We start from the raw sequence: 12,652 nt of genomic DNA on the forward strand, positions 1-12,652 counted from the left end.
GAGAAAGCCTTTTCTAGGTCACCTCCATTTTTGGTGCCTTATTGTATTGAAGGAGGAGGAGAAACGTTTTTTAAATTCACTTTATTACAGTAATTCCCACCCCCCCCAGACAAGAAAAACGCCTCCTCGTCGTGGGCTCAGAGCCTCTGCTTTCAGGAAATGCTGTGAATTTGGAAATCATTGCTCGGTCTTTGCTCAGTGACTCGCAAAGCTCGTATCTCTTCAACTTCCTCTTTCATGTTGGGTCACGTCTCTCTTTCTACCTAATACTTCTTGGTTTATTACCTGACCTTTTTTTTTTTTTCCCCCCCTTCTGGTAACAGACGTCGTCATCTTATCTTCCCATCTTGTTTACTTTCCATTCTCTTGTGCTTTTCTTGCTTTCCATTTTCCTTTTTTTTTTTTTTCCTTGCACGTTAATGTTTTTGCTGCAGGAAAGATCTATTGTGTGCACTTCAGTTGCGTTTTCTTTCACAAAAGAAAGACTTGAGGGTTGTGGAGGAGGGGAATTAATTGCAAACATCTCAACGCATAATTTTTCAGCCAAAATAGGATTAGAAACTACTGAGGATGACAGCATTTTCTTTCTCAACCCAGCCCAGACGCCAAACCTCAGGAACTAGACCCTGCGAGGCACGTTACCATCTCTCCAGCAGAATTTGTTTTTTTCCCAGGCTTCGTGCCGCCCGGCGGTAATTAAACACGTGCCGTACGTCTCGGCTGTGCCATTCTTGTTTCCTAACGGCGGTGCAAGCGCACGGCATGGTTCGGTGGGGCGGTTCTGGGTCCGTAACACCTCGGCACGTGCCGGGCATCGCAGGAACAAGCGCCCGTGCCCGACGCTGGTCAGTCGCCGGCGTTTTTGTTGCTTAACCGGCAGCCGTCGTCGCACCGGGGCTGCTGGAACCGCCATCCTCTCGCCACGTTCAGTTCGGCGGGCTCACGAGTGGCGCGGTTTGTTGGCAGGTGGTAGGCGCGCTTCACGACGCCTCGTAGCGCTGGGGCGTGCAGAGCAACGGCTCGAGAGCGCAAGGTCCCGGGTCCTGGCGGCCGGATTTCCGTGGCACCGAGGCAGCCAGCGGCGGGTGTCGCTGAGCATGTTGAACGCGGGGTTACTTGGAGCCGATTCCTGCCGCGGCGGCGACCGCCTGGCTCAGCCCCCGCCGGTGCCCCGGGCCCGGCCTGACGGACTACATCTCCCGTCGTGCCTTGCGGCGGGCGCCTCCCGAGAGGCCAATGGGGCGCGGGGGGGCGGTGGCGGCGCGTGCGCGGGCGCCTGCGCGGTGAGCGGCGGCGGCGGCAGCGGCGGCGGCGGGGGGGGGGGGCGGAGGCGGAGGCGGAGGGCGCGCAAGCGGGGCCGGGACCCGGGCAGAGCGGCACGGAGCGCCGCCTTCCCCCGCCGCCAGCGGTCGCCCGCGCCCGCCCGCGCCCCGCCGAGCGCCTCCCCTTGGCCGCACCGGCCGGGAGCGGGCGGTGGGGGGGCGGGCGGCCTCCCGGGGCGGAGCCCGGCGCCAGCGGCGGGGGCGCGGAAATCGAGGCCGGGGCTCCGTCGCGGCCTGCTGCTGCGGGAGGAGGCGGGGAGGCCCGTCGCCGCCGTCGCCCCCGCCGCCGGCCTTTGTCTCCGCTGGGCTGGGTGGACGCGGCGGGGGCAGTTAGAATGGAACAGACTGAAGGTGAGGGCGGCGGGCGGCCGCGCTGGCGGGCGGCGGGGGCGGCCGCGGCGGCGCCGGCCCGCCCGGGCTTAAAGGGGCCGCGGCCGCCATGTTTGCTGCCGCCGCTGCGGCGGCGGCGCGGTCCCCGGGGCCGCCCCCCGCGGAGGGAGGACGGGAGGGGACGGTGGGCCCCGGGCTGTGCCGTCCCGACCCGACCCGACCCTGCGGGCAGAGCCGGGCGGGGAGGCGGCGACCCGCCGTCTCCGTGAGGCGCGGAGCCGGGCCGCAGCGGGCCGGACCGGGCCAGGCAAGGCTCCGTGACGCGCAGCGGGACCCGCTCGCTTGTTCTACCCGGCTGGGTTTCGGGCAGCGGCGGCCCCCAGCGTCTCCTTGTTCCCCGCTCCGGCCGGCGGCAGGTATCTGGGGCGAGCGCCCGGGTTTCGAGGGGGGGGGGTCCGCGGGGAGAGCCGGTCTCGGCAAGGAGAAACCTCCGAGTGGGGAGAACTTGGGGCTGGAGCCTGCCCGCGCTCTTCTGAAACGGTGCAAAGCTGTCCTCGGGACCGAGCCGCGGACTTGTCAACTTCTTCTCAGATAAAAAGGTTTTCAGTGCATACTCTTAAAAACTGCATATAAGTAAAGGATTTGCTGTTTTCTGGATTTTTTCTTTTTTGAGGTACTGCTGCATTGTACTCTGTTTTGGTTTGTGTCTCACTCTGCTCTCTTCTGTCTGTCAGTACAGTCGGCAGTTTTAATACAGGTTTAAGATTTTCGATTTATTTAAAAAAAAATCTTAATGGTAACATAGTTCTATATATAACAGCTAACCCAAAAGACAACGTAAAGTAGTCTGTAATCATAGTTGAAGAAAAAATTGTAGCCTGTTTTGATGACCGTTTAGGTTTTCCAGTGGCTTATTGTAGAGATGCACAGAGAATGTTTTGGCAGTTAGATTTTTATTAAAAAAAAAAAAAAAATTAAGGAACTGCTTGAAAAGATTTTGCTCCAAAAGGTGAGCATGTGTTTTATGAAGTTACAGACTAAGAGTAGAGGGTGATGATCAAAGACCGTGTGTTTTGTTTTGATACAACCAAGTTTTGCATTTTTCAGTTCAGCAAGTTTGCCTGAGTTTGGAGTGGTTCACGTGAGATACATTGCAGTTATAGTTACTACACTGGTTTTGATATGCGAAAGCGTGTCATGACTCTTAGAGCATTTGATATTGCCAAAGATCTGACTTCTGGTTTTATGTGAATATCTACCCATGACTCTTCCCTGAAGAAGAAAAGATTTTCGTCCACATTTCCTATTTGAATCCCAAGGCTGTAAAACCAAATGAGTACTCTAAGCTCGTTATCAAGACAAACTGCTTTCTCTTTTTTATTTTTTTTCTTTTTAGCATTTTCGTTACTGCTGTCCGAGTTGTTTCTTTCCATGTCACCATGGCAAACTTGTTACAAATGGCCTTATCAAAACCATACTAGAGACATGACTATTTCTTCTGACATTTAAAAAAAGACCCAAACCACTTTTAAAAAGGTATACAAGGAAGTAATCAGCCTTGCCACAGTGCTTTAAAGTTTGTCAGGAGGCCTCTGATTCACCGTTAGTGTCTGCCAGAAGAGACTGCTCAGTCCAGCTGAAGTCAGTAGAAATCCACAGGCTACAGTTTTTCTGCTAATGTGCTGTTGAAACACTTAGTATTGTCTTAACGTGTGTAAATCAAACTTGCCATGCATGATTTCTTAAGGACATCCAGAACAAAACAGAAAAAAGCCGACTGTAAATATGGAATGCAGGAATCAATAGGAATAATTATTTTATTTCTGTCTACAGTTCATATAATTTGAACACCATAGGATGCTGTTACAGGTGATAAAGGTGGCCCTCTGGGTGATTTTTGGCATGACAATAGAAAGACTTCTAGTTCTAGTGGGGGGTTCGGTGGCAGGTGTGTACGCTGAACTTCAGCGAAAGCCATGCTTTACGTTTCTCATGGTTCTGGCTGGGCAGTCTTAAAGTTTTGAAAGGAGGAATGAAAACACAGCAGAAGTCTATTGCATCAGTTAAAAATCCCGACCAACCCAGCCTGTTCCAGCCAAACAACTGTCTGTCTGTAAAACGTGTAGCAGTGAACGTCTGCTGAGAGTAGTTGCTGCGTGGGTTAGACCCTTGAGATGACCACTATTAGCGCAGGTTAGGTACAGGCGTATATTGGACTGAAACAGCACAGAAAATGGCAGTAAATGTACGTGTGGTGACTCAGGTGATGATGGGGTGGTAGGACGCAAACAGATCTTTGAATCTCTCAGATTTAGGTCTGTGTGGACAGGAGCTGGGTTGTCATTTGTGCATAAAGATGGCCTAGAACTTCTGCTTTCCAGGCTGTTGATAGAAAGTCCAGCTCAGGGTGACGAGGCAGTGACACTGTTCACTGAACACGTAAGACTGACTCAAATTACTGCTTTTTCAACTCAGTCAGTGAGCCAGTAGGACAGTTTCTGTTTTCACAGCAGACACTTTCCGTCTATGTCAAATGCCTTGCCTCTAACGAGTGCTAACCCAGCTGCTTTAGGCAGGGCCACCCACATGCTGGCTGTCAACAGAAAAGGATAAAATCAGTTCAGAAAGGTTTTGTGGAAACTCAGTTTAAAATACGTGCATGCTACATGTTTTATCAGTAGATGGCTGCGGTGATAGCCAGCCTCAGATTAACAGGCGTGCGTGCTGGTCCGAGCGGGGTTCGTGAGCTGGTAGCAGCGGGCAGAAGGTGCACAGAACCCCCTGGGTCGCAGTCCATTTGCTTCTGGCTGCCTCTGGCTGGGTACAGCCAGTTTCTCTGGGTTTGCATCCAGCAGGCTTTGGAGAGAGTCCTCCCCCTCTTGTGCTTGGAGTTTTTTACCTTGGGCTCCTGTTCGGGGATGACTAGTGGTGGGCGCTTCTGACGCTTAGGAAATTTCTCTTATGCGTTGCAAAGTTACCGTATATTTTCTCACTTTTTTGAGCTCTGCCCGACTGAGCAATAATACAGCGGATAGATGTGTATTGGTGTGTGCTAGAGGTAAGTCCTACCGTGTTGCTGTATTTTGTGCAAACCTACAGAACTCACTCTTTGGGAGAAAGAACTTTTATCAGTAATAAATGGGATCAGCAGTCTTCAGAATTGTTTGATAATCTGTGAAGTCACTTATTGTTTAGTCTACTGCAGCATGGAAGCGATTATTCGAGAACTTCATAAATATCTTGTTTTCTGAGAGTGAAAAACGTGAACCCAGCGGATTCCTAATCTCTCTGAAACTTTCCCATGACAGAGCACTCACCGTTGAAGGTGTACCTTGATTTTTTCAAGTTAGTCTCAGTCAAACTAAGAAGCTCACGACGGGAAGTGAAACAGAAGTATTGATGTAAGAAAGAGCACTGTAAGAGCTATAGTAGGTTGACATACCTTACTTTGTACGGCTTATATTATTTTTTTTTCCTCTGATACTTTGAATTGTGACTGTCCCATGGGCAACATGAAAATATTTGCTCAAACAGTGTCCATGTGTCAAGTCTCGGTGCCTGTAAACAGTCCTGTTTTCCTGCTTGGTCAGAAGATCCCACAGCCGTGGGAAAGGACAAGAACAGAACACTGGCTACTTAGAGATCAAACTCTTTTTCTCTCATTAGGAAGTTCACTTGCAGTTTTGAAGGTATTGTTGGTTTCAAGTTGTTTCCCAGCTGCTATAAAGTATCCATTTCCTGTAAACCTTGAAATAATTTGTTTCTTTATCTGTTGGTTGAGTTCCAATTTCATATCGGCATGGTATCTGTTGTGGGCTGTATTTGGAAGCTAAATCCTGCAGCTTGCAGGAGGCTGATACTGTAATTTAGTAGAGTAATTGCTGTTGTAGTGAGAAGACTTTGTTCTGAAATACTTTTCTGCAAGATCAACGCGTATTGCTGAAAATCGCGTTCACTTGTGGTTTTAGGTAGTGTTCCTCTGCTGAGGAAGGATAGGTATGACTCTGTTGGGCCTGTTGTGGATATTTCAATGACAATGGGGTATTCTTTGCATTAGAGCTTGGGAGTGACTTTTACAAAGTAATCCTTCCTTAGGTTTAAACGTTGAGATTCCTATGTGTTCAGGATTCATTGTTTTGTTCTATTATTTCGGTAGCTCCAGGGGCTGTCCTTTCATTGTAATGCAGCCCTGATGCCACTTCGCTGGGCAACAACTGAGAAATGAACAACTGATGCAGAGTTTTGGAAAGGAAGCAGGGTGGGAAAATCTGGGTGTGTTAGCCGCGATGACAGCGAAAGGCTCAGAAGGAAGAAGCTCTCGATGATGTAAGCTCTGTGGGAGGAGAACAACGTCTTGTGTTTTAAGACTGTTGAGAGTAGCAATTCAGTGAAGCAATATTCCTTGCTTCTGCAGCCTGTATAGGAAGATAATGAGGCTGATGTACAAATTGTCCCACCTGTGAAGCATAGGCTAGCATCAAAGTCTGTTTTACACAGCTGAGCTCCAGAAGGGAATTACTTTTTTAAAAAAAAAGGCAAATCCAAACTATTTTCTTTTACTGGTAACTCTTAAATCCAGTGTAAGTAGAGTGTTTTGAAGTTCACTAATCCACAGCTTGTCACATAAGAAAATAAAGTGCACTGATGGCTTCAGTTAGTACCTGTGGAAGCAAGGGCACAGACAGCTTTAGGAACTGTCACAGTGGGGGACTTGCTGCTGGGAAGAGCGATACAGCGTGGGCAGACTTTGACCTGGAGGGCTGCATGTGGAGGAGATAAGAGGGACCAGACACTGTCATGCAGCTTTTGAATTCTGTTAATACCGTGACTGGATCTCATTAATACCCCTTTGGTGGGATAGTTGTACCAAGGTATCAGCAGAGAACTTCTGTTTCTCAACACTAGCAAAACTGCATTTTTTACTTCAATACCTTATTTCAGCCCTTCTGAGAAAAATAAGCTGTCCTGGTAAGAGCATTCTTTGTCCGTGTACAGGTAAGGGCTTTTGCTGGCTGTGTTGATCAACTATTGCATCTTACTGTAGACCCAGCGGACATGACCGTGACGAGAAGCGTGTGGTGTAGTCACGGCTTGGTGCTCTAGCCTTGTGACAGGGAGTTCTTCCTATTGGGAATGGGGCTGAGGCTCGTAAGCAGCCTTTGTTAAAGCACTTCACAGTCTGTAGATCATCAACTTTTGAATGATGTTTATAGATGGAATTAGAATGGGTGAATATGAATAGCCTAATACACTATGCTATAATCAGCCAGGTATATGCATGTAGCATCCCAGAGAATAAACTGGTATCCCAGTGAAATGCTGCACAAAATAGTTCAGGTTGTATCCCAACTTTTTAAAGTGTGGAAGCTCTTTTAAGGAAAGACTGGAAATTGCCAGTGTAGTAGAAAAAGATCTGTTCTCACTTCAACAAGGTGGGATAGAGTAATGCTTTTTAGGGCGGAAACTTCTTCCTTAGGCTGTTGGGCAATTTCAGTGCTTCTCAGACTGAAATGTTTGGCCGTGATTGTATGAACAGCTCTCTAGTGCTCTGTACACACCCTCACCTGATGATGCGGCTCAATTTTAGAGAAGTCTTTAAGGAAGATTTCAGTGAATTCAACATACCGGCCTGGCAAGAGATCAGAATTTCTCTAACGTCGTCCACAGCGATGTGCCGTTGAACTGCTGCTGGAGGAATGAACTAGACGACTAAATCATGTAGCCCACAGGTCACAGTAGCAGGAGACAGATTTTTTTTTTTCTCCCTGATGCAACAGTTGAGGCACAGGTTCTCAGTCTGTACTTGGTGAGTTGAATGACTAGAAGATGGATGTACGGTTTCAAAGCAGCCTTCTGAATGTAAATATCCGTTGCTGATTTGAAAACGAGGGTTGGTGGAGGCTCTGAATCTGGTGGTGTTGGCAGGATGAGCACTAGTTGTTATGGCAGGGGCAGTGAGGTTTTTTTCCTCTTACGCCTTCAGATACTTGCTCGTTAGAAGAGCTGTACTGTCTAGTGAAATGAGTAGTTTGCCTTGATATTTGACATTGTAAGTAAGGCCAAAGAACCTGTACCTGGGAAAAATGTCTTTTAAACGAATTATCATCCTTTCTCTTCCCCCTCAAGAGAGAAATGAAAAGCGTTAAAATCATTCTACCACATCAGATTGCCATCTTCCAGCAGGACCCAAAACTTACAGTTTCCACTCTTAGACTGATAAGCAGGAAAACATATAGCATAATTATTCAAATGCCATGTGACATTAGCACAGTTATACTCTGCACGAAGCACAGAATGCTGTATAGTTTTTTGTTCCATAGTTTCACTTTCTGCAAATTGATTTTTGCTTTTTATAGTTCTGCTATGACCGCACCAAAGGTTGGGTCCTGGCGTGACATACTTTAACAGATCCCTTATTTAATGTTCTGGTGCTTAGTTCTACTAAACTAAATGGATGGTCTTACTTTCAGAGCATCTGGGTAAAATAAAGTGATTTAATTACTATTAAAAGAAAACAGCAACAAAAACAAAAAAAAAAAAATTGGGAAGTTGAGAGTAACTCTAAAATTTCTTAAACTATTCCTGCTTTGACTCTGTCCGTCCAGCAATGGATGTGTCAGGATGACTGAAGTGCTGTTGCAGGTTCTCAAAATCGGGTTTTTTTAAATATTCAAAAGAAAAAAAAAGGTTTAACTTCATTTTAGTAACAAATAAAAGCAGCCTGGGGTGCAATTTCTTGCTAGTGTGAGAAATCCGTTGTTTGCTTTTCAGTTTGGCAGATGTAAAGTAACAATTAATTGGTCAATAGTACAAATAGTCCCACTTCCTCTTCCTAGAATGGGTGGTGGTTTTGTGTTTTTGACCTTGATAGGCAATCCTGCCTGCTCTGTGTGCTGTCCCTCAGATACGCTGTCCCCTCGACAGTAACGTTTTTGTGTTGGTTTTGTGGCTGATGTGCAGAGCTGCTGGAGAGAAGGCATGGGTTTACAGCCACGAGATTGAAAAGTTACTGCAATTAGTGAATTTTGCTGCGTAGCATTGTGCTATTAAGTTGTTTTCCGAAGTCGCTTAATTACAGTGACAAATGTGCCCCTAGTTGATTGCACGGGCAGTAAAGATGAATACAAACATCGATATAGTCTTGAGTATGAAGTCCACAAAACATAGAGCAAAATTCTGGTCAAGTTCTTGCTTGTTACTGTTATAACTTCAATTTCTTTTTGCAGTCTCAGAGGAGGGAAATATTCTTAGTGTTTTGAAAACTATTAGATAAGGTATTGAGATGCGTTGCATTGGGAGGGTGAGAATTTAATGTGGGCAGGGTTATATGTAGATTCTTATTATGAGAAGTATCTGTGGGATGTGTTAATGTCACTTCAAACCCTGACCAAAAGGGCACAGTAACCCTCCTTTGTGCCTACACAGAGACAGAATAAATAATACAGAGCTCTATTTACTTTGGAAGGGCTAAATTGACCTTGCTTGGAAGCAAACTTGTATTTCTTACGTGACGTTTAGGTCACTGTATATTTCTTGTTGAACATTGAGATTATTTAGGTGAACGCAAAAGCCTTCTCTGAGCCAGCAGTTGAATTTTGGAAATATAACTTTGATTTAGTCTGATTTTGATGTTTTAATATGCAATGGAAAATTGAAAGCGTGTATGACAGCTTTCTCAGCTGTAATCTAATTCTGTGAATAATCTCAGGTTTTGGAGAGCTTTTGATGCTGAGGCTATTTTTTTCTCCCTCAGAACCACGTAGTGTTTAAGCCCCAAGTGTTGAATATTAAAATAAGGCGGGGGGGGAGCAGGGAGTGAGGAGGATAACCCTCCTTACTTAGCTGCTGAGGTGCAAACTGTACACTGGTTTTCTGGTGAGGGAAGAGGTTGGGAAAGCCCATCCAAGGCTGTCCTATCCTAGGTATGAACTGGTTTTCCCAGCAGCTGAGGTGGAATGACCTATTCGCTTTAATTGTGCCATTGTTCAGAAAAGCCCATGGCTTAGGGCTCCTGCTGGCCTAAGGGCTGCTCATCTCTCGAATTTTGGCAAGGAGCTGGGGAGGAAGATGAGAGGTTTCTCTCTTGTTAGAGTGGTTTGTCTTTGGTTTTTCTGGCTTGTTCAGTTTGCAGTGACTATGGTTGTCAAGAGAACTTGGTATCTTCTGTATGCTTGAGGGTCATAGTCTGCTGTCTTACTATTCTGTATTAGAATAACGCTTCCGAGTGCCAAACTAGGAGGGCTATAGAGGGTGATTGGAATTTTAGCACCATTTACTCCATAAACCATGGATTTTAAGCATTTGTAGGTGCTTACAACACTTCTTTGAATGTCTTGGAAAAGAAGAAAGTGGTCATGTAAAAAAGCTGTTGTACAGAAATGTGTAAAGAGCCCTTTTTAAAGATTCAGTAATACCAGTCCACTCTAAATCTGTGAGAGGGTGGCTACTGAATGGGGAGGGAGGAATTGATCTTTAGAGCTGGGTTTTGGTTGGTTTGGTTTTTTCCCCCAGCGATTTGATTTGCTTAATTATTATATTTTGATTTCCACTGACTTCTTATTTCCTTCCCCTGCCTTTAGGCCCTATGAGAAAAAGGGAAAGCTAAGGATGCTGGAGCAGAACAATGGATTTCTCTTTCTCTTTCATGCAAGGGATCATGGGAAACACAATTCAGCAACCACCTCAGCTCATTGACTCAGCCAACATCCGCCAAGAGGATGCCTTTGATGCCAGCAGTGACATTGCTGAAGATGGTGGACAACCGCCATACGAAACTGCCCTGCAGCAAGGCTTTCAGTACCCTACACCCACGACGGAGGACCTTCCACCCATCACCAATGGCTACCCACCAACAATCAATATGTACGAACCTCAAGCCAAATACCAGACGTACAGTCAATATCCCAATGGTTCGGCCAATGGTTTTGGCACAGTCAGAAACTTTAGTCCCCCAGAGTATTACCAAATGGAAAACTCTAACGCGAGGCCACATGAAGTTCTGGAAAAACCTTCCCCTCCACAGCTGCCACCTCCACCACCACCTTCAGTTTCACAAACGGTGATTCCAAAGAAGACTGGCTCACCAGAGATCAAATTAAAAATAACCAAAACTATCCAGAACGGCAGGGAATTGTTTGAGTCCTCTCTGTGTGGGGACCTTTTAAATGAAGTACAAGCGAGTGAGTATGCTAAGGCGAAACATGAAGGGAGAAAAGAGAAAAGGAAAAAAAGTAGCAAGCATGACTCTTCCCGATCGGAAGAGCGCAAGTCGCACAAAATTCCAAAATTAGAACCAGAGGAACAAAATGTAAGTGGAATAATAGTTTCAGCCATCTGTATACCTGATATTGTTGATGGAGTATGAGTCTTCGGCAGTGTTTTTCCTTACTTTTAGTTGTATGTGTACTTAAAGTCATGAGGCTTTATTTACTGGTCAGATGCTCTATATTAGGTTACTAGGAACTGTTATTTCCAGGACAATACAGTTTTGGTGAAAAGACTGCATGTAAAAAAATAAATGTTAGAAAAGGTTATGTAATATTTTAAAATATTACTTAGTGTTTTAGCATGCTCAGAATTTGCTCTGAACACTTTGGACAACATTGAAGATGGAGCTTTTGGCCAGAAGGATACAAGCATGCACCTTCCTAAAATTGCCTCTTGAAATAATGTCGGGTTATTCAGTGGAAAGTCCGGTTACTTGGAGTATTCAGCACTGCAGCTTTTACTTATTTTTTGAAAGATATTCTAAATATCATGATGATGTACAAACCCCAAGAGCTATGTAGCATATGTAGAAGCCAATAGGAATTAGTATTCTACAACAGTAGGCAAATTAGAAATACCAGTTGACTCAGCAATCTTTGGGAAAATTCTGTATTGATGTCTCTTACCGTTACTGTCAAGTTTTGTAATATGGTTGTACATATACAGAGTGTGAGTATATATATGTCTGTGGTGTTTTAACCTGGATCCCAGGAAGCGGAGACACAAATTACTGGTCTTTGGTACTCTCAGCCATTCTTTTTTCTTCAGTTTTATAAGCCACTTCATGACTTCTGTTTCCTGTTCTCTTGCTTATTCCAGCCAACTCTGTGATACTGGTTCCTGTATTTCCCAGTTTGAGGGGAATGGGTAGCAGAGAGGGGCAGCGAGTGTCAGGAACGGGGAAGTTGCCATCTCTGGCCAGGACAGAAATTCCCCAGCTCAGGCTGTTAGAGTATACAGCTGAGTTTCTCTTGCCTGTGACACCTCTTGAGCCAGCCTGCTTTTGGTGGGCTTGGGAGAAGATCCTGCCCTGTAGGGATCAGGATTCTGATCCAGTATAGCAGGTTCATGTGCTTGATTTATTATTGCTACGATTGTTGTTGTTGTTTTTAATAGAAGACATGGTGATTTCACGCACACACCCCTTACCAGGAATATTTACAAGTTTTACAACTGTTATATCTCCTTTCTGGTAAGTGGACCTCTTCGGAGGTCAGGTTGGTGATGCATCAAGATTTTGAGCTTCTACTGTATTTGATTACCATAGTTGACTCTGATGAAGCTCAGTAAGATCTTAATAAACACTGTAATCCAAACGTGAAATGGACTGTCCAATGAAAATACCAGCCATCCGCGACTGCATTTCTACGTCATTTTGTTGATCTCAGAAATGCTGTTTGAAGCCACATTCAGGTGGCTGTAGGGACTGACGTGTCCAGAACCAGGAGGCAGTTCTGATGGGAAGGCAGCGCCTCGAATGGCATTGTACCTGTGTGTGGGATCTGTTCTCATGGTCAGCTCTGCTGAATGCCTCTGCTGCTCCTGTGTTGTTTGTCCACCTGTCCTTTGTTTGCTGCTGTAATCCTACATTTATCCCCCAAGTTTCACTTAAATCAAACCTCAGTGAGTTTGGTTCTTTCAGAGTTCAGCTACACACACAGTCTTTTGTCCAGGCTTTCTGGCCTCTTCTCCAGACGTCTGTCGCCCCCACATCAGGCTGTCCGTTTGGCCTT

At 45.9% G+C, this 12,652-nt stretch overlaps 1 protein-coding gene across 6 annotated transcripts in view; it reads left to right on the top strand.

Moving 5' to 3' along the window:
- The first annotated feature begins 1,323 nt into the window (after positions 1 to 1,323).
- NSD3 (nuclear receptor binding SET domain protein 3) overlaps positions 1,324 to 12,652 on the top strand; it is a 44,859-nt gene continuing 33,530 nt past the window's right edge. For 2 of the 6 annotated variants that reach the window (XM_075736459.1, XM_075736461.1), the window contains exons 1-2: positions 1,324 to 1,673; positions 10,232 to 10,959. In XM_075736459.1, the coding sequence (XP_075592574.1) occupies positions 10,276 to 10,959 (684 nt within the window). In that variant the 5' untranslated portion in view covers positions 1,324 to 1,673; positions 10,232 to 10,275. Of the gene's footprint in view, positions 1,674 to 1,799; positions 2,069 to 10,231; positions 10,960 to 12,652 lie in introns of those variants that run through there. The other 4 variants (XR_012832559.1, XM_075736462.1, XR_012832560.1 and 1 more) reach the window with 3 other exon arrangements.

Source organism: Balearica regulorum, chromosome 27, assembly GCF_011004875.1.
Source record: "Balearica regulorum gibbericeps isolate bBalReg1 chromosome 27, bBalReg1.pri, whole genome shotgun sequence".
NCBI lineage: Eukaryota > Metazoa > Chordata > Aves > Gruiformes > Gruidae > Balearica > Balearica regulorum.